The sequence below is a fragment of the Anolis carolinensis genome, chromosome 6, assembly GCF_035594765.1.
Source record: "Anolis carolinensis isolate JA03-04 chromosome 6, rAnoCar3.1.pri, whole genome shotgun sequence".
Classification (NCBI taxonomy): domain Eukaryota; kingdom Metazoa; phylum Chordata; class Lepidosauria; order Squamata; family Dactyloidae; genus Anolis; species Anolis carolinensis.
Genome location: NC_085846.1, coordinates 56,834,367 through 56,856,305, shown reverse-complemented (window position 1 = coordinate 56,856,305; position 21,939 = coordinate 56,834,367). Strand labels below are relative to the sequence as shown.

Genomic DNA, 21,939 nt, shown 5'->3' with positions numbered 1-21,939 from the left:
AAAGAGAAAGATAATGACAGCATATTTAACCTAGTATTATTAACACTATCTGGAGGCAGTTTTAAAAGATTTCAGGTACATTTTTTTAGTCCTGCTTGAAAATGTCAGATAGAGAAGCTATTTATTTATTTACAGTATTTATATTCTGCCCTTCTCACCCTGAAGGGGACTCAGGGCGGATCATTGTACACATATAAGGCAAACATTCAATGCCATATAACATAGAACAGAGACAGAGACAGATGCAGAGGCAATTTAAACCTTCTCCAGCTTCCAGCTTCCTGAGGGTATGCTTGATTCTGGCCACAGGGGGAGCAGCTGTTTCATCATCCACTTCCTCATTCCAACGGCGGCTGGGTGATTTTTATGGTGTCGTAAATTAGTCTCCCCACATATAAGTGGTACTTAAATTTCCTACTTGATAGATGCAACTATCTTTCGGGTTGCTTCGGTCAGCAACGAGCAGGACTATATTTTATTTTTAATTGTCAGGTTCTCACCCCCACACGGGCTGGCCTCAAACTCATGACCTCTTGGTCAGAGTGGTTTATTGCAGCTGGCTGCTAACCAGCCTGCGCCACAGCCCGGCCCCTTTTTGCATGTCAACAAACAACTCTACCAATGACCTGTGTCCCTTCTAATTCTATATAAAAGCAAAAACTAAGGGCAATATCCTACTGGACAATACTTGAGCAGAAAGCCCTATTGGCATATAAACATAGAATCTATGTAGCAGCGAAAACATAGGTCAACCAGAGAGTCATATTAATGTAGCAAAGCTGTCACTTGCTATATTGAGCAGTTGAGAATCCTTATTCAGTAGACTTCTGAACTGTGACTTCCATTTGAGTAACACTTGTGCCTGCAAATCACAGTGTTACTTTAGTCATGTTCTAAAATGGATATGGAAATCATGCAAAGACTGGAATATTGATGGACTTCAGATATTGATTACACTGTCATAGGGTTTTGGAACTTGTAGTCTTAAAAAATCTGGTGTTGACACATAATTCCCACCCTTGTTTCAAGTGATGAAATGAATGGTAAATATTAATACAACCCTGCCAAACATTTGGCACTTTCAGGTTGCAAGGGGATGGGAACCATGTGCTTAACTCTCCCATTAGAATCAATGCAAACACAGAAGTGTTTAATCATAACTCAAAGCCACTTCTTTTCCATTTTTAAAGTCTTAGGTTCCTTAAAACAGTGATGCTGCAGTTGACAGTGCATGTTGACAGTGCATTTATATCTGATGCCATCAGCTCATGGAAGAGCAGAACATTTCGTCACAGCCAAGAGGAAAATAGAGAGGGACTAAAATGATATAATAGCCCATCCTTTTCTACCTAGCTGACATCTAGGAAGGAAGCACTGACATACTAAGGGGGTGGTGTTGTTTATTTTAACAATTTGGTTGCACAGTGTTGTTTATTCAGTGTGTCTGCCGAATTTGGCAGACTGCATTCTACTGCTCTGAGGAAAAGGGAGAACAGTGGTTTTAATATTATCTGCAAAATGTGATTATTGGACACAACCACAAGGACTGTTTGAAGGGCAAAGCCCTTTCCCTGCTGATGAGGAGGGAAAATTAATGCTGAAAATTTTAATGAGTTGCCAGTAAATCAAACTGAAAGACTGTCATTACCTGGCACCAGATGGCTTCAGTAGTGTAAAGTCCAGATTTGCAAAATCATTTTCATTGACAGAATTTTGTAGTAACCCCAAAAAGAAACTTCAGAGATTAAAATGAATTTCCTCTAGACAAGCTCTAATTCATTTCACTCTACATTCCTTTAGTACTAAGAATTAAATAAGAAGTTATAATTAAACCCACAGCTGTGTGTCCCACAATTCCACAGGAACCTGGGGTAGGGATAGAAAATTTGGGCTGTGGCATTCTAAACCCCTGCCTTGATTTAAACGAACAGCTTTACTAGCCCTTATTTATTTATTTATTTATTTGAGATTCCCCCCCCCCCCCCGCCTCTTTCTGCAAATAGACCCAAGGTGGCTTACAACACATAAAACATACAAGTACAGAAGTTTTTTTTTTTTTGTGTCAAGAGCGACTTGAGAAACTGTAAGTTGCTTCTGGTGTGAGAGAATTGGCCGTCTGCAAGGACATTTCCCAGGGGATGCCCAGATGTTTGATGTTTTACAATCCTGTGGGAGGCTTCTCTCATGTCCCCACAAGGAGAGCTAGAGAGGACAGAATGGAGCTCACCCCGCTCCCCATATTCGAACTGCTGACCTTTCAGTCAGCAGTCCTGCTGGCACAAGGGTTTCACCAATTGTGCCACCCAGGGTTCCAATACAGAAGTTAAAACATAGCTAAAATCAAATATTCAATATAACCAATTACCACCTCCCCAATAAAAACTGACTAAAGTAGGATTATCTATATTGTATTTCTTCAGTTCTAGGACACATTTTCCTATATAAACATATCTAAAAATGGGATGCATGCATCTTAGAATCACAGGTGTATCTTATGTATTTGGGGGGTAGGGTTGTACTGACATTAGGGTGCATGTTACAATCAATGGTGATTTACGATCGAAGAAATACAGGTTGAATAGGTCAGACACAATAAAATTACACATTTGTCACAACTTGCAGAGTTTATGCAGGTCTCGTGATTCTAAATTCTTGGGTGCGGAATTTAGATTTTTTTAGGCACAGCACTTCCCACAGAGAACTCAGACTGCAACACAGCAATCCAGAATACAGACAACAACTTTGTCTCAGGCAGGGCCGTAGCCAGAAATTTTTTTTGGGGGGGGGGGTGGTTTGAAAATTTCGGGGGGGGGGGTTAACCCCTAGCACACACCCCTCCCCACTACAAAGCTGCCAATATCTGCTTGAGATAGTGCTTGGAGGGGCTCTTAATGTTTTGTGTCTCATAGACTTAGCATGGGGATTTGGTTAACCAGTTAAAATTCATGAGTAAATCAGGTTTTTTTTATAACCTGAAAAATTTTGGGGAGGGGGGGGTTGAACCCCTAAAACCGCCCCCTCGCTACAGGCCTGGTCTCAGGCATGCCTGTGTTGTCCACTGATTAAGATAATACAATGGAAAGTCACATTTCTCTAATGGCACCCATGTATCTTGGAAAATAAGCCCGTTTTCTTTCTCCCTCCTTCATTCTTTCCCTTCTTTTCTCCTTCCTTTCTTTCCATTCTTCCTTCCTTTCCCTCATACATATGTCACCTAGCAAGAGTCAAGCTACTTTACTTCCTTTCTTTCGCAATCACACAACAAAGGTCCACTTTACCTAGTAGCAGCTAATGGGCTTTGTCCCCTTTCTTTCCCACAGCTCTGGGTCCAGGAGGTGTGGGTTTTTTTCAGTTCAAATTCCTTAATTATGTTAAGTTGGATAATGAAGGGTGTATCTGCCAAGTTTGGTCTAGATCCATCAAGCCACGTAGGATTTGTGGTGCACAACTACCAAGTAACCAACATACATACAGCAGAGTCTCACTTATCCAACATTCGCTTAAGGAACATTCTGGATTATCCAGTGCAGTCTGCCTCCCGCTCAGATCCACAGCTGTTTCTCTAGGTAGCAAGGACTAAACTTTTTATGGATTTAATTTTCAACAATGTTGTTACTGTAAATTCATATTATGCAATTCTATCTTTATTTGTAGTCAATTTGTTAGTAGCCAATGTTTTTGTAGTCAATGTTTTCAATACATTTCAATATATTTTGGTGCTAAATTCGTAAATACAGTAATTATACATAACGTTACCATGTATTGAACTGCTCTTTCTGTTGATTTGTTGTAAAACATGTCTTGGTGCTTAATTTGTAAAATCATAACGTAATTTGACATTTAATAGGCTTTTCCTTAATCCCTCCTTATTATCCAACATTTATGCTTATCCAACATTCTGCCAGCCCATTTATGCTGGATAAGTGAGACTCTACTGTACATTATTTGACTTCAATGCATATATAAAATATATGGGATTAATAGATGCCTGGAGATGAAAATATGGCTATACATTTTACTCAGACATATGCAAATCATATTCAGGATTGCAATGTTTTTGGTATCAAAGTCCTGCATCTCAAAAATTTAAGTTTTGACTAAGACATTCTCAGATCACAATCCTATAGTGTTAAGAATAAGAAAGAAAAATGTAAGCTTGAGATGGAGGTTAAATGAGTCCATTTTGCAAATTGGTTATATAAAAAGTAAAAGGGAAACAAAAAGACTTTTTTGAGGATAGCACAGACAGAGAAATAGAGATGAGAACTGTATATGATGTTAGTAAGGCATACATCAGGGGGCTATTTATACAACAGAATGCAGAACCAAAATTCATGATGATCCTTTCCCCAGACAAGGCCCTCTAGCTTCATAAATTGTGGGTCCCGACCCCAAATGGGTTCCCCATAACTCAATGTTGGGATTGTGAATTTTATTTACGCAAATCTGTTAGAAACAACGTGCAGTGTTTACTCTGCAGAAAATGCTTTAGCTGTACTTCATAAAAAGGAAAACTACCCTGTTTAGAAAGCCTTGTAAATGCTGATTTATTATCAGTTAATGTTCAATTTTTATACTTATTTTATATATTTATATACCTGGGATGACATTAAAATTCTTGGACAGGAAGGGTTCACACAAGTGGAAAAAGTTTCAGAAGCTCTGCTTGAGCCAAGCTCACTGCATCGGAATATAACAGTCCAAACTGGGTTTCCAGAAACAAAGGACAAGGTGGATGCTTTTGAAATGTGTACAGGAGAGGTCTCAATAAACAGAAAAAACATATAACGGGTGCTTTTAGTGAGAGAAATAATTAATTATGGAGTTTAAAGAATTATTGGAATTTCAATCAAAAAGTGACTTGTCCAGGTTTGAGGGCAGGGGTAAGGTACTTTTATAAGAGATGCTGACAGCAGGACATTGACTGCACACTTACAATTAGAATGCTTCATGGAGCAAAGTACGAAGACAAGATGAAGGAGAGCCTTTTTTATTGCCCTCCCTCCTACCCTACTGTTTTTGTTCCCTCTCTGATGTCCAGGAGAACAATGTTACCTGTCATTTCATTGCATCCAAAGGTATTTTTCAAACCAGACAACTATCAGTGTGAGGCTCAGAGGCACTCCATACAGGAGTGGCCATTTATAGAGAACAACAGGGTTGTGAGCCAGGAATTACGCCTTTCTGATAAACTTCTGTGTGCAGCTGATAGGATGTCAACCCCTTAAGATGTCTGCTAGGATGCTGCTGACCTCTAGTGGTATTTACAAAACAAAGAAACTTCCTTTCAAAACCAGGAACTCAAAGCCTTATGTATAAAACTGAATTATACAACTATTAAACACACACATAAAATATCATGCAAATGCCTATTATAGATATGCTTGCACTATATGCTTGCACTAGTTCCTCCTGTTTCAAGGTATTGTATTGTGGAAACAAGGAAAATTTCATTTCTGGCTCCCCCCAGGGACTCTTATTAAAAAATTACCCATTTTGATAAAGGTGGTTTTACAAACATGTTCTGGTGACAGTGACTGACTTATATGGTGTTGCCAGCTCTATAACACTTCCCAGTAATGGAAAAGTCTGAAGATGATCAATCATTGATTTGGTATAACCCAAAACGCCTAACTTAATATTTGTGAAACTAACATTTGTAATAATTTTGTCAGCACACAACAGTCACAACTGAACATGCACTATTTATTCAGAGGTGGTTTTGATGTGACTTTTACTTTGTGTGGTGGTTTATGTGCCTTCAAGTCATTGTTGATTTATGGCAATCCTATTAATTTCATAGTATTTTGTTAGGCAAGGAATACTCAGAGAGGATTTTGCCACTTCCTTCCTCTGAAATATAGACTTCAACACTTGTTATTCATTGGTGGCTTCCCATCTAAGTACTAACTAGGATAACCTCGCTTAGCTTCCAACATCAGATAGCAAAATACCCTAAAGGCACCAGTTTCTATCACGTAAATGATGCCCTATAATGAAGGAAAAAAGCCACTGTAAAAACCAAAAGGTATCCTACTTTCCCTTTTCCATCAGTTTAGCAGCCACAAGACAGAAGGATGATAAATGCTTAGCCGCAGACTTCATAACTAAAATATGGATAAATTGGAGGTACCGCAAAGTAGGGTATTGTTAGTGGGCAGAAAAAGAGTTAAGGGAGCACATCACAAGGAATACAGAAAACATGGGAAAATGTCACGATATCTCACAGTTTAGTATCACTCTGATGCAATGATGTATGTAGACAGGGAAAGAAAGGGCACTCTTTTATGAAGTACCATCCCTATGTGTCCAGAATATTAATCACAATTTGAGTTAACAATATTTCATACCGGTCTCTGAATAATAGCAACCATCCTTACAGTGGTAGCTATAACCACCCACACACATGCAGGGGACCTTGAAATATGAAGCTAATACTTGTTCCAGTCCATAGGTCTGTAAAAATTTAACAGAATTTATCATAATCAGGCAACCTTTCTTGAAACTAATTTGATGAAGCCCCTTGAAGTGTTTAGATATATTTGTGATCAGAGTGAGAAAAAAACTTTATTCTGAGCAAAGGGACAGGCAATATATGACATATAGACTAAACACAGCCCTTGGGCCCCTCTAAAACCACAGATCCATACCCTTATGTTTTTTTTTTATTAAATGAGCAGCTTTAATAAAATCACTGTAGCATTTCAAGTTATGATGAGTGAACCATATCTCACCCCTGCATTAGAGTGATACACATCTATTTTGTGCCTTTCTGTTTCCTTCTAACTGAAAGGCAAAAGGCAGCTGAGTAGTGTACTAATATTATCCTCCTTTCCCACTCATATTCAAAATAATTTTTGCTAATATTTTTATTGATAGAAAAGAAAACGCACAACACAACTATAGTGAGAAAACACTTGATAAAGGTATACATTTTTTAAAACATCCAAGTAATCTACTTTCTTACTAATACAAATAAATCTACATATGACAACACAAAAACATATAAACACAAAAACACATACACACTTAGCATGTATAATAAAACAAGACTAATATAAAGGCTAATCTATAGAAGCCCCTCTCTTGTTTGCTATTTTTAATTCTAATAAGTCAATTCCCTCTAAGAAATATCATATATTCACACTTCTACATATAACATACTATACGTTCCTAAGTCCCACAAATGATGACTCCTCCCCCGAAAAAATGATAGAATCTATTAAATTCCAAATCTCTCTTAATATAAGCAACTATTCCTCCTCTATAAACCTAACCAAGTCATCCATCTCAGTTCACAAATCCTTTTAGCCATTATCAAAAACTTTCAGCTTAAGGGGAATACAAGATCTATTCTCCTCCATGATTCGCACATTCTTCCTTGCAAGCAGTTGGCAAATGAGGCATCCATTCAACCCATTTCCTCATTGCTCTTTCTATTCCTACTGCTTCCTGTATTGAATTTTTTTCCCTCTCCAGTTTCAGCCAAAGTATCATCACTTCCAGGTTGTTAAGTTGCTCTCCCAGTCATTCCATTTCTATTTTCATAGTAACACTAAGCTGTATCCAAGACAGATAGATGGATGCATGACAGACAGGAATAACAGAGGGAAACCGAGAGAAGTGGAGAAAGGGGATTAGTCGCTACTTGAGATGGTGACAGGAGCCTGTGCTCCTCCAGACTGGAAACAAAATGACATTACTTCTGGTTTTAGGAGCTGTGGTGGTGTAATGGATTAAACCCTTCTGCTGGCTGGACTGCTGACCTGAAGGTTGGGTTACTGACCTGAAGATTGCCGGTTTGAATCCGCAAGATGAGGTGAGCTCCTGTCTGTCCATTCTAGCAGGGATATGAGAGAAGCCTCCCAGCAGGATGTTAACACATCCGGGCATCCCTGGGCAAGTTCTCAGATGGCCAAATCACTCACATCAGAAGAGACTTGCAGTATGTTCTCAAGTCGCTTCTGACATGATAAAAAAAACTTCTGGTTTTGTCTGACAATTTATTTATTTATTTATTTCCAGTATTTCTACCCCTCCCTTCTCCCCGAGGGGACTCAGGGTGGCTTACACAACTGGTAGGATCACTACCAGTACATCATAATACAATAAAATAAGAATAAAACAGTTAAAATAGTTAAATAACATAGTAAAATACAATATATAAAAGATTTAACACAGTGCAACACCGAATATATATACAATCACTTATTTTGGTGGGTTGAGGTTTATTATAGTTTGCTGTGCTGTCAGTTCTCTAGGCATGATTTAGGAGTTGGGGTTGTGATTTCCCCACCTCTCATTCATATATACATATACATATGTATACACACACACACACACACACAATAAAGGAAATAATTAGCAGAGACATATGCTGTCTCCCTACTTCAGTGACTAAGCTCCAATAAAATCTGCCTCTGTTTATTTTTTGGGAGGAGTCACCAATGAAAATAAGAAGCAATGCTCCCTCGGTTAAGACTAAAAACAAGACAGAAACATATTTTGATGTTGGGAAAAGTGTGTGACAAGGTAAAGATTTCCCCTGACATTACGTCCAGTCATGTCTGACTCTGGGGGTTGGTGCTCATCTCCATTTCTAAGCCGAAGAGCCAGTGTTGTCCGTAGACACCTCCAAGGTCATGTGGTCGGCATGACTGCATGGAGCGCCGTTACTTTCCCGCCGAAGTGGTACCTATTGATCTACTCACATTTGCATGTTTTCGAACTGCTAGGTTGCCAGGAGTGCCCAATGTTACCCAGATTGTTTCCATGGCTGAGAAGGGATTTGAAAACAATCTGTTGGTACAATCTGTTGGTACCTGTAATCTAGAGGTACAATCCATGCTAGATTTAGAAATTTTTGCTTCATTTTGCATAGCTGTGATCAGTTTCTCCCCCTTGACACTGTGCTTTGGTTATTGCATCCTCAACTCGGCACAAAAACAAATTTGGGGGGATGAGAATGACAACAGTCTGCTTGATGGAGAATTCAAATTTTTGCCAACTGAGCAGGCTGAGTAAATAATGCTGAAGCACTAACTGTAAAATCTGTCCCTAAAGCATAATGAAGGCTCCAATTAAATAAGTTGACATCTCCAATTAATAATGTATTAATAAAATACTCAATCCTTATCTTCCTTGCTATAAATAAAAAGCTAGAAAGTAAAAGGCCATCTTGCCTTTAGCAGCAGAGCCAGAGTATTTGAATCCAAAATCATATACTGTTATGTTGCTCTCATTTCCCCCTCAGTGATGTGAGTGCTCCACCCTGTGGAGTCTTAAGGATTAAGTCATTGTTTCATGACATGCAAACAACTACTCCAATTCCAAGTATTTTTGAGATACTTGTTAGTATTTCAGAAATGCTTTCCTGCCCCATGACTGATTCAAAGGGCAAGAGATTCAGGCAAAAAATCATCCTCAATAATGTCATGTGAATAATCCTTAATAATATCAATTTATAAAATGGAAATAGCTTTAAGGCATTTTATTCTGTCACAGTAAGAAGGTATGACAACTTGCTAGTTTTGATTTCACTAGGTGTCTCTTTATTCTTCTTTTTACCATTGAAAATGGTTTTAATTTTTTAAAAGGAAACCCGTGGCATCACATTGTATTGTATGAAGCACTCAAAAGTTCATGATGGAGATATTAGAAAATTATTTTTATTAGATGTATAATCTGCTGATATAAGTACTTTCTCAGCTGCCACTGGACATTTTCTGTCCCCAAAACATAAGTATGTAGAAACTTCAACCGTGATTGTTTGTCTTGTTTTCAGATTCGTATTCTAGGCTACTCCTGAAAATCCTGAATTTTTTATTCCTTTCACATACATGGCCCTCTTTTAAGGAAGTCAAAGTAATTTATATACAGTAACTGCCTGTGATGGTGATGGTTTCCCTACTACGACTGATTATTCCCGAATCCCGAGAGATGCCATTCTTGTAGAATTCTGTATGATTTGCTACATCTCTTCTGATGTGGTGAGCCAAGAGGTACATAGGAAAGGTGTAGGGGTGGAACTGGTGAAATGTGATATCAAGTCTGCTTTTTGCCTTCTTTCAGTTCACCCAAATGATTTTGAAGTTAGGTTTTGCATTTTATGGACTTTTGCAGACCTGAAGAGGGCAGCCAAGGCTTTAAAACCTATGGTTCCAAGCCTCTCTATGTGCTCTGTCTTGGTGCCTGCACAGTTTGAACCTGGTCTTTATCCAATGAAGTCCCTCATGCGCAGCACCCACAACTGCAGTCTTGAGCACAAAAACTCCCAAAGCCTAGCTAATGTATGCTATGGACTTGCTCCACTTTGATTTGTTGCCTGTTACAGACAATTTGATTTCCTTCTAGTTCAGGAAGAACACTACCGAAAACAACTAAACTAGATAAAGTAATTCAATCAGAACCCAGCACTTACTGAATTTGTTTCCCACCTTTTTCTGAACATGGAATTAAAATGAAATACAGCAAAAAGGGCCCCATGATGTCAACTAAGTTTTAAAATATGAAATAAACTATGGTGTTAAAACACAGTTAATTTAAAACAGCATCAAAAGCTTTTAAAAACAATTCATTTTTTGTGCTACATTTTCAGGAGGCAGGAAATTGATAAGACATCTAGGTTCTAACAACAGTAGGTGTTAACTTTCTTTGGCAAATGGACATTGGGCCCGCAGCTCCTCTGAATCTGTTGAATTCATTCTTACTTAGGTGATCCCTCGTTGTCCAAGTATGATAGCCTTCCAAATGTAGTGCCTCGGCGTGTATACATTTATATTATACAGTACTAGCTTTGCTCGGCCACGCATTGCTATGGCATGGAAAATAAAGTAATGAGAAGTAAGCAGGCTTTGAAGCTGCAAGGCTATTCATTGCTGTGTATTTGTTTAGGTTTTTTTAAATTGGAGGTCATACCTTGGATGTGTCGGTGTGTTGTGGCATAGTAAACTGGCCAGGCTGAGTAGGATTTAATGGCCTTGTAGCCTAAAAGCCTGGCAGATTCTTCCCTGGGGGAATCCTTTGTTGGGTGGTGTTAGCTTGGCTGATTGTTTCTTGTCTGGAATTTCCCTGTTTTCAGATTTTAGTTCTGTATTTAGTGTTCTGGTTTTGAGTATGTTTTATGGTGGGAGCCAGATCTTTTTCATTGTCAATGGATTTAACTAGGTAAGAAACAGGGAGGTAAGTGTGGTTTATATACCTGTGGAATAATATCTAGCATGGGAGGATGATCTTTTGTCTGTTGGAGGGAATAATGAATGCTGTAATTAGTCACCTTGATTAGCCTTTAGTGGCCTTGTAGTTTCAAAGCCTGGTTCCTTTATTGGGAGGTGTCAGCTGGCTGTGTTTATTTTCTTTCTGGAATTTCCCTGTTTCCAGAGTGTTGCTGTTTATTTACTGTGCTGATATTAGAGTTTATATTGTCCTGTATTATTATACCATAGTTATATATATATATATATATATATATATATATATATATATATATATATATATATGTTGAAAGCGCCGTTGGGCGGGGAGGTTTCTGCCCACGCTCCCCATTGGGAACCAGCAGCGTCGTTGCCAAGTGGCACAACCTTCCTTCGGGGATGAAAAGCTCCCAGCTGACAGGAGGAGTAGGTCCATGGAGCTGCCCTTCTGAGCACGCCTGGCAAGTGAGGGGAATCTCAAGGAAATCCACCGCTTGTTCTTCCCTCTTGGTTCTTCTGCCTTCCCTCCCTCCACCCGCTCATCTGCCAGCTTTTGCCTTTTTGCAAAGGTGTTTTTTTTCTCTTGCGCAGTTTCTCAAGGGGCTCCTGACTCAATAGCCAGGCCTCACTCTTGCCTGGCTCCAGTAGCAGCCAAGGGGAGGGAGGAGGAGAGCAGTCGGCGCCCTGGCCTCACCGTGGATAAATTCCCCCATGTGAGTACTCAGCTCTCAGTTGGCAGGCCCAGCTCTCAGCACGAAGCAGGAGAACCACCTCCCCCTGTCGTCCACCTCCTCCCTCCTCTGGCCCCTCCTCCTTCATACTCTCATTCCGGCCCAGGTGCTTGAGGACCCGTATGCCTCCATCAACTGGGCCGAGCAGCAATGCTGCCTCCTCCGTCATTGTCTTTCTCCCTCCTCTGCCTCCTCCTCCTCCGTTTCAGGCCTGGGTGCTGGAGGAATTGCCTGTCCTGGGCGAGTATGCTTCCTTCATCCAGGCCCTGCTTCAGATCCCCACGGGCATGGGGAAGGAAGAGGAGTTGGTTGGTGAGAGAAATTCAAACCCCTCCCCACGCCATTGCCTGGTGTTGCGTCAGCCTCAGAGTGCCTTTTTTTTCCTATGGGGGAGCGGTTGCTCTGCGCGTGTGCAGAATGCATTATTGCGTTTTTGGGTTTTTTCTGTCATTTCCATGTAGAATTTTTATGTTTTTTTGTTGTAAAAACACAGATCGGATGACTATGTCTTTTGTTGCCAAATTTGGTGTTATTTGCTCCAGTATTTTTGTTGTTTAAGTTAAGGGAAAAACGGTCAGAACATTTTTATATAAAGAGATTTTATTTTATTATAACATTTCTATCCTGCTCTTCTCACCCCCTAGGGGGAACTCAGGGCGGCTTACAACCAAGTATAAAACAAGTGTATAAAAATAATTACAATAAACAATAATAATAATTAAAATTAATTAAGTTAAAACATCCATATAAATATACATTCAGAGGCACATTCCAAGTCACAATCCAGGTCTGTCACTTTATCAAGAGTTCATTGTAGTTGATGCTGCATCTATCGCTCAAAACCAAGAGAGATGGAGCCTGCCTGATCTCATTAGGGACAGCATTCCACAGACGGGGGGGGGGGCACTGAAAAGGCCTTGTCTCTCATCCCCACCATCTGCGCTTGAGAGGCTGGTGGGATCGAGAGCAGGGCCTCCCCCGAATATCTTAAACTACGAGGTGGGTCATAGCGGGAGACTGTACATAGGTGACTGTAGAGCCCTATTCTTGACCCGCATGTTCTTCCACAATGAGGACATCGGTTTCCAGGTGGAAGGAGGTCCTGGCCAGGGTTGGCTTGATGGACCATCCTCTTGGCACATTTCTCACTTTTACCCTACATTTGTGCCTCTTCAAATTCCACAGTACTGCTGGTCACAACGGACCTCTAGCTGGAGGACTCACGGGCCAGGGATTCCCAGTTCTCTGTGTCTATGCCAAAAAAAATTAAGATTAACTTTAAGCCCATCTTTCAATCTCTTTTCCTGTCCACCAACATTCCATTTTCCGTTCTTGTGTTGGAAGTATTGTAACTGCTTTGGGAGATGGTGATCAAGCATTCGGACAACATGGCCAGTTCAGAGGAATTAATGGAGTAGGAGCATTGCTTCAATGCTGGTGGTCTTTGCTTCTTCCAGGACACTGGCATTTGTTCGCCTGACTTCCCATGAGATTTGCAGGATTTTTTGGAGGCAACGCTGATGGAATCATTCCAGGATTTGAGTGTGATGCCAGTAGACAGTCCACATTTCACAGCCGTACAACAGGGCTGGGAGGACAACAGCTTTATAAACAAGCACCTTGGTATCCCTACAGATGTCCCCATCCTCTATACCAGCAACACTTTTGAAAAATTAGACAGAGCTCCTTTAATCTCCATTATCCCAGCAACTGAAAAGATCTCAATGGCCTTTAACATATTTACTTGGCAACATGCTACCATGGCTCTATGTGCATTATGATGAAGACAGGATGCTCACTGTTAAATAATTTTCTGTTTTCCACCAAAAGAATATTCAGAACATTCAACATATATTAAACAAGGCATTCAAATTCAGCAGGACAGAAGGTGTCAACTAGGGGAAGGGCAAAATAAAAATAAAAATAAATCTGAGGAGGCCACATGTAAATCACAGGCTATTTTGCTATCTACTCTCAAACTGAACCATCCATCCCAGCATGGTTTCAGACAACCCATAGAAGCATGAACAGTGTGCTTCACACTACTACTGCCTATAAATCTAGGTGTACTTTGCATTTTCCAAAAGGGAATTTTACCTTCCCTGTGGCAAGATGCACACAGGGCCCTTCTAGACAGGCCCTTTATCCCAGGATCTGATCCCAGGTTTTCTGCTTTAAACTGGATTATATGAGTCCTCATTGCCAGATCATCTGGGATAAATAGAAAACCTGGGATCAGATCCTGAGATCTAGGGCCTGTCTGGAAGGGCCCACAGATCTCACCTTGAAGAAAGACAAGAAAAAACTCCTTAGATGATGCAAAAAAGAAAAGAAAAAAGAAGCATACAGGGGGACACATCATTTAGCTAACAGCATGTCCCATTATATTCTGGTGGTGCCTACTGAATTACCTAGGAATCCACTGGTAGGCTTCACAACACCGGGGCCTGCAATAGAAAGCAGCAAGTTCTGCCATAGTAAAGTCATTGCTCAAAATCAACATAAGACGAGTTCAAAGCCATTCAGCACATATATGTACTTTTGTGAGTAGCCATGTAGTCCATGCAAGTACTATTTTGGCTGTTTTACATCAAACTATAAGAAATCTTGATTTTTCAGTTCCCTGGCCACCGTGATCAGAGAGGATTATTCTCAGATAAGCATAAAAAGAAATGTAGCTGGAAATGCACACAAGATCTCCATTTACTGTTTCATTTATTAAACATTTGTAAGATGATAATTTACATTAAAAACTACTATCATTCAAATGGCAATCAAATAAAAATACCAACCCACTTTAATTTGACTTTCTAAGGTCTCCTGATCTCTTGCATTGCCTTTCTACTAAAGGTCACTATGTTTTACAGAGTTTTGCCTCTTAATTTTATCAGCAAAGATATCAGTCTGAAATATGTCAACATGTACAAATCTCTGGCTTATTTCTACAGCTCTTGAACACAAAGTCTCGGTATTTTATTAAATGAATTCTTGCTAGCTATTCCAGATGTCCAAGACATAGCCCTAAGGGGCTATAGAGACCATGTTTAAATTAATGATTCTAGACAGTTATGGGATCCAGAATACAGCTTCTGATTAAATACTCCTGCCAAGCACAGTGACTGCCTCACATGTCTTGCTGAAATTCTCCACTTTATAAAGCCTGTTCCCAATTTATTACTTAATTAACGGCAACTAATCCACTCCATACAAATAGTCTGGCTTCCTTACAAATCTCCCTGGCTGTATCTTTTACTTTGGGGTTTTCATTACTGTAGATACAGTTAATAAGTGATGGCCAAATGCTTGATGTGAAAAGAGTGAACTACAATGGTCACAGAGGTAATTAAAGTGACAGTATTATTTCAATGAAAAGCAGTAGACAGTTTTTATTTGTTTCTGGCTCATGTTGCCATTGGAACATTTACAGAGCAGCACAGGCATTTTAATTGCAAAAGGCAACTCTTTCCAAAACCAAAGCTAGAAATACAACTCTCATTATCAAGCATTTAGGGGCATGAAAAGATAGGGCATTCTTAGTGGCAGGAGCTTAGGAAGTGAGTTTAACATAACATTACACAGGAATCCCACTGTGCCAGGTATAACATTCTCAGCTAGAAGAAACAGATGGGTCACATTCAATATCCCATGCAGCTGCAGCAGAAGCAGAGAAATGAAGCCAGGTGTTCTTTTAGCTGTTGAGAAGCCATTAGTTCTACAAATTTGCTGTTTCCCCACTTTCCAATCCCATTGCCATTTTTGTCAAGTTCTGCACAGGATAAGCCTCAGGGCAGGAACTTGTCTCATTGAGTGTTGTCAACAGACTCAGGATTCTCTTTTTGAGAAAGAGCAGGTTACACTGTTCTGGAATTCAACCCATAGACACTCATCATTGGCTCTGCTGGCTAGGGTTAACAATAGCTGCAATTCAACAACACCAAGAAAACTAGTTTTGTACGTTTCTGCTTTAAATAAATATTGTGAGATCAACATCACTGAATAGAGTCAAGGTTTATAACAACATAATTTGCAGCAAATCCATACAAGCCTGAGTTTAAAAAAATCTTTATTACAGATAACAATACAATAGAAGATATAATGAAAAAGAAAAAGAAAAGAAGTAAAGAGAAAGATGAAGAAGAAAAAATAGGACCGAGCAAAGATAGCAGACTGCAGAGTTCTCCCTAATAAGCTCCTGGAAGAGAACTCACCACCACTGTGTTCAGAGGCTCGTTATTCAAGCTGCCAATAACAGGTTGATAGTAACTATGTTTACCACCAAATATGATAACCATGTTGCCAGTGAGATAATACTGAAGACAGTACAGTGATACCTTAAGTTAAAAGTTTAATTTGTTCTGTGATTGAGCTCTTAACTCAAATTGCTCTTATGTCAAAGCAAAATTCTCACATCGATATGCTATTAATCTGTTCTGGCCCCTTGAAACCCCCCCCCCCCCCCCCAATTTGTTATGTGTTTGAAAATAAGAAAATGTATTTTGTATATAACAAATAATGTATAAATGCACATTCACATCAAACAATAAAAAAAGAAAGATCAACTTTAAAATAGTAGAAGCACAAGTTTGTTGAACAATGGTAGAAGTACAAAGTGAAGAGGCAAAAACGTGAGGCACAGAGGCACGAGGCATGGAGTTTGCTCCCTTGAACCCCTAAAGCTCTGTATTTTTATGCTAGTGCTCCCTCTAGCACTAGCACACCTTCTGGAGCTAACTCTTAACTTAAAATGTTCTTAATTGTATGTTAAAGCAAAACCATAGGCGGTTCTTAACTAAAACACTTTTAAGTTGGGATGCTTTTAAGCCGAGGTTCTACTGCACTACGAAGAGTAGCTAAACTCACCTTTCCTTTCACTTGTATCTTTGCTAACCTGTGCTCAGAGGACATGTTTGTCATCAGGGGTTTTGAGAACACAACTGCTCTTAGCATTCTGCTCAGCTACCTTATGAGTAAGTATTTGCTCACTTAGTGGGTTCAACAATAGCTTAAACTGCTTATTGTTACCCAGGGATTTGTCAAAATTTTACACTGCAAAAATTGATTGTATTTGTCACTTAAATGATTGTTCAGTCTTTACATATTGAATGGATAAATTCTTTGAACTTTTTCCAAACTATTATGCCTGCTCTGTTGTGTGATTGTTGGCCATTCTGGACTTCTTTTTGGAAAAAAAGATGAGTGATAAAACAATGAGATGAATAAAACATTGCCTTAGTTGTCTTCTGCTAGATATATACTTTGGCAGATTTGATACCCATATAGTTAGTTTGAAGATTATCCTGAAACTACCTTTCAGTCCAACTCTATCCCATTTACTTTCCATTTATTATCATCATTATTATTACTATTATTTATACCCCACTTTATCTCCCAAAAGGGGATTCAAAGTGGCTTGACATAAAAGCATTAATATTCAATTTAAAATATACAAATATACAAACATTAAAACAGAATTAAACACAAACAGCACTTTAAAAAATCAGTTAAAATCCACCAAAATATATTCAAAGTTAAAAACCACAACAACCCCTGACTAGATTTTAAACACTTTCATCTTTAAAAACCTGTCTGAATAAAAAGGTTTTAGCCTGTTGCCAAAAGGGGGCCATTCTGACTTATGACTGGTCATAAGAGTTCCAAAGCCGTGGGGTAGCCACCAAGAAGACCTAAGCTTTCATTCCCACCAACCGAACCTGAGATGAAGATGGGAATGAGAGAAGGGTCTCTCCTAAAGATCTCAGGGCCTAGGCAGGTTTGTACAAGGGGATGTGGTCGGCCAAATAGCCTGGACGTGAACCATCTAGGGCTTTAAAGGTCCTAACCAGCACTTTGATTTGTGCCCAGTAACAGACTGGTAGCCAGTGGAGCTGTTGCAACAGGGAGATTGTCAGCTCCTTGTAGCCAGCCTCAGTAAGTAACATAGCTGCAGCTCTTTGGACCAGCTGAAGTTTGTGAGCACTCTTCAGAGGCAGCCCCACATAGAGCGCATTACAGAATCCAAGCAGGATTTAACTAAGGCATGTACCACCATGGCCAGATCTGGCTTCTCAAGGAATGGGCACAATTGGTGCACAAGATTTAATTGTGCAATGGCCCTCCTGGCCACTGCAGATACCTGGGCCTCCAGGTTCAATACCAAGTCCAGGAGACCCCCAAACTGCAAGCCTGTTTCTTCACGGGGAGTGTAACCCCATCCAGCACAGGCTGGGTTCCTATTCCCTGATCTGCCTTCCAATTGACCTCTGTCTTGTCTGGATTAAGTTTCATGTTGTTTGCCCTAATCCAGTCCATTACTGATGACAAACACTGGTTTAAGGTCAGGACAGCTTCCTTGGCATTAGGAGGAAAGGAGTAGTAGAGTTGGGTGTCATCTGCATATAGGTGGCACCGTACTACAAAACTCTGGATGACCTTTCCCTGTGGTTTTATGTATATATTAAACAGCATGGGGGACAAAATGGAACCCCGAGGAACCCCGCAGGTCAATGGCCAGAGTGTCTGCCAGCACCACCTTTTGGTAAGGCCCCCCAGGAAGGACCGGAGCCATTGTAAAACAGTGCCTCCCAGTCCCATCCCTGCAAGACGACCCAGAAGGATAACGTGGTCAATGGTATTGAAAACCGCTGAGAAGTCCAGAAGAACCAACAGGGACACACTCCCCCTCTCTAGCTCTCTGTGGAGGTTATCCACAAAGATGCACAAAATTCACATAAACTGGACAGATGGCACTTTAAAGAAAAACAACGACTACTCAAATATATATCCCACAGAAGCAACAGCTGGTACTAGGAATTTCTGGAATTTCTAGGTTTTCTAGAGCAAAGATAGGCAAACGTAATGGGGAAAAGGGCCAATTTTTTGCTGTACGATCTGTAGCATTATCAACTGCACGATAAATGGAGACGGGGTGAACAGAAAAGGCTGGTCTTGAGAAAAGGTTACTTTTTGAAGTTAAATGATGTGGAGAAGGAGTGAATCACCATTTCTAGGGCCTCTCAAGACTGGCAATTAAGCAATTTGCTAGGAAAAAAGAAGGCCTTGGGGAAGAGGGTGAGGCAACAATTCTCTTGGGAGCCTCCTGCTGCCTTTCATAGCTACATTTTGCTCAGCTCTGTTCCTCATATACCCAAGATTTCTAATGCAGAACAAGTTTTGTATAACCTTGCAATTATGATAACTGATTTGCCTGCATGGGTTTAGCAAAAATAAAAAAAGATATCCAGACAGATGGAGATAAAAAAATAACTGTAAACTCCAAACAGTTGTCCGTAAACAAAAATTCCAGAATACTACTAGAATTAAGCAAGAATACTCACAATAAATCCAAGTTTCTTGTAATCTCTGGTATACATGGATTTGCGTTTTTCCACATTGCCAGTACTGTTGTTGAGTTCAGATTCTGCATCAAATGCAATTCGCCTGAGTTCAAAAATGATATCCCTCTGTGCCTGGTGGGATTTAAAAACAAAATGTAGATGATTTGTAAGGTTCTTGTATACATACACACACACACACACACACACACACACACACACACACACACACACACCTTTCATAAGAGTTTCTCTTTAGAATTCAAAAACCATGCACGTGTTAATCTATTTTTGCTTCCCTCCCAGAAATGTTCTCAAATGTTTCCATTAGTTGATACCACTTTTTCCATGCCATCCCATTCTTTCCTGGTCTAGTGCTAGTATTCTGTATTAAAAACTGGGGGTACAAACTAACAGGAAGCTGTTTTGAACAGAATCAGAGAATTTGGCCATGTATCATCATCATCATCAGGGCTGGGCTTTAACACAGCAGGTTAAACCATCAGCTGCAGTAAATCTTATCAATCGAAGGTTGACAGTTCGAAGCCCAGGTTAGGGTGAACTTTAGACCAGCTTTTGCCTACCTAGCTGATCGAAAACAAAATGTGAGTAGATAAATAGGTACCACTTAAAAGTGGGGAGGTATTTAGGTACCCATAAGGAAATGCCAGAAAAATGCCTGTGATTTCCTCAAGGAGAACGTTTACGAACAAAAGCTCTTCGGCAGGGAGATGGAGCAACAGCACCTCCCTCCCCCGGGAATTGAGAACAAGCCTCCAAGATACTGAAGATGGGAAATGCATATCTATACCTCTATTTGTGTACAACTGTCTGTCTTATCAATGTTTAAACAGCATTGAATGCTTGCCATATATGCATGTTCTGTGATCTGCCCTGAGTTCCCTTTGGTGTGAGAAGGGTAGAATATAAATACTGTAAAGAAATAAATAAAATCACCACCACCATCATCACTATCATCTATATTTCTACTTCACCTTTCTTTCTCCCCGTGGGAACTCAAAGCAGCTTACAAAAACATGACACAACCCAATAAATTTAAAAACATGGCAAATACAAAAATTAAAAACTATTTAACAAATCAATTAAACATTTTTGTCATGAATACAAGTAAAATATAGTTAAGATACAATAAAAATACTCTTACTATTTAAATTATATTTAAAACTAAAGATCATCCCCAACTCCCATCCATAATTTCCCCAGCAGTGTGCCCCTCATCCTCCCTCAAATGCAAAGAAATGTCTTAACATTTAAGCCATAGCAGAATGCCATCTGCACTGATCAGGAGTAGCTTTCAAAGGTTTCAGAAAGGATAATTGGCCAGTTTTAGTTGGAGCTGTCAGGGAGTTGAGATTTTTGGTACAAGAAGTATGTACAGGCCATAACTGGCTGAAATTGAAATTACTATAGCATCTGGTACAGGAAAGAAGAAATATATCTACTAAACATACTAATTTTTACTTCCTTACTGGACACTCTCTGCCAAATAGCTAAGCTTTTCTTTTCTTTTCCCTACTGCCACGCATTCCATATGTGGAAGTTAATGTATTTGGAATGCCTATGAGTTATACTGAATCTCACAATCACGTCACAGTCTTTTTAGTTCCAAGTAAAGCCCTTTTGTTCTCAGCCTTTTATATATAATTTGATTTAGCCATTTTATCAGCTCTCTTGTACCACTGCTGTTCCTCATTGTTAACTTTACATCTTCTCTCTTTTGGAGAAGATTTTTTAACTTTATTATAAATGTATATGATTCATCAATATTCAATTTTCCTTTTGTTTTAGAGTTTAAGCACCGGTGTTATCATATGTTATTGCCTCTTAAATGAATACATTTCCAACAACTTCTGTTATTGGCAATCATATCAGTACTTTCATTAGCAGCCTTAGCTATTCCAGAAAACACAGCCAGCAACACTTCTGGGATGCCTATAGGAATGCTGCAGATCCTTACCGAAAGCAGCTGGCCAAACTTCCTGAACTGTATCACTCCTTTTCTACACAATAGTCTTACATGCTATATAATGCATGCACAACAGACATTTCTTCACCCAACTGAATGGTTTTCCAGCTTCTGCAGAGTAATGTATCCCTATATCAACAATATTTTGCCTACCTGATCTTGGGGATCCATTTTGGTCATCATTCTGTCTTCCAGTAAGTTAAAGGTAAGAACTTGCAGAACATAAAGCTGATGTGCCATTTCATTATTGATGGCCCTCTGGGCTCTGATAACATGCTGAAAGCAATAGCAACTATAAGAACAAAATAATCAAAAAACAGATTCCATCTGCATCACTAAAGTTTTGGGAAATTTTGGAGAAATAGAAGGAATGAGGCATATTGATAGATAATGGGGGGAGGGACCTAATAATGCAAGGAACGTGTTAATGCTTGAAAATGAGCTTTATCTTTTACTATTATTTGTTAGGGGGTTTGGTATTAATGCAGTTTTTGTCCTTTTCAATTGTGAGAATATGGGGAGGGGGGAATGTGGGAGGGAAGAATACAGAACTGCTCTTCTATGACCGAACTTTGACAAAACACAACAGCCATTCCTACAAGTGAATTAAACCCTTTGGAGTAGGTTTAGGACACCTCCAGTCTTCCAGTTGTTTTAGATGACAGCTTGAACAACCCCTTGTCATTGGCCATGATGGA

General features: G+C 39.6%; 1 protein-coding gene across 3 annotated transcripts in view; it reads right to left on the bottom strand.

The window, feature by feature from the left end:
* The window catches only part of elmo1 (engulfment and cell motility 1), a 393,582-nt gene that overhangs the window by 197,000 nt on the left and 174,643 nt on the right, over nt 1-21,939 (bottom strand). For all 3 annotated transcript variants that reach the window (XM_008112853.3, XM_008112854.3, XM_062957287.1), the window contains 2 exons: nt 21,395-21,517; nt 19,258-19,389 (listed from right to left, as the gene is read on the bottom strand). In XM_008112853.3, coding sequence (XP_008111060.1) covers nt 19,258-19,389; nt 21,395-21,517 — 255 coding nt within the window. The remainder of the gene's footprint in view (nt 1-19,257; nt 19,390-21,394; nt 21,518-21,939) is intronic.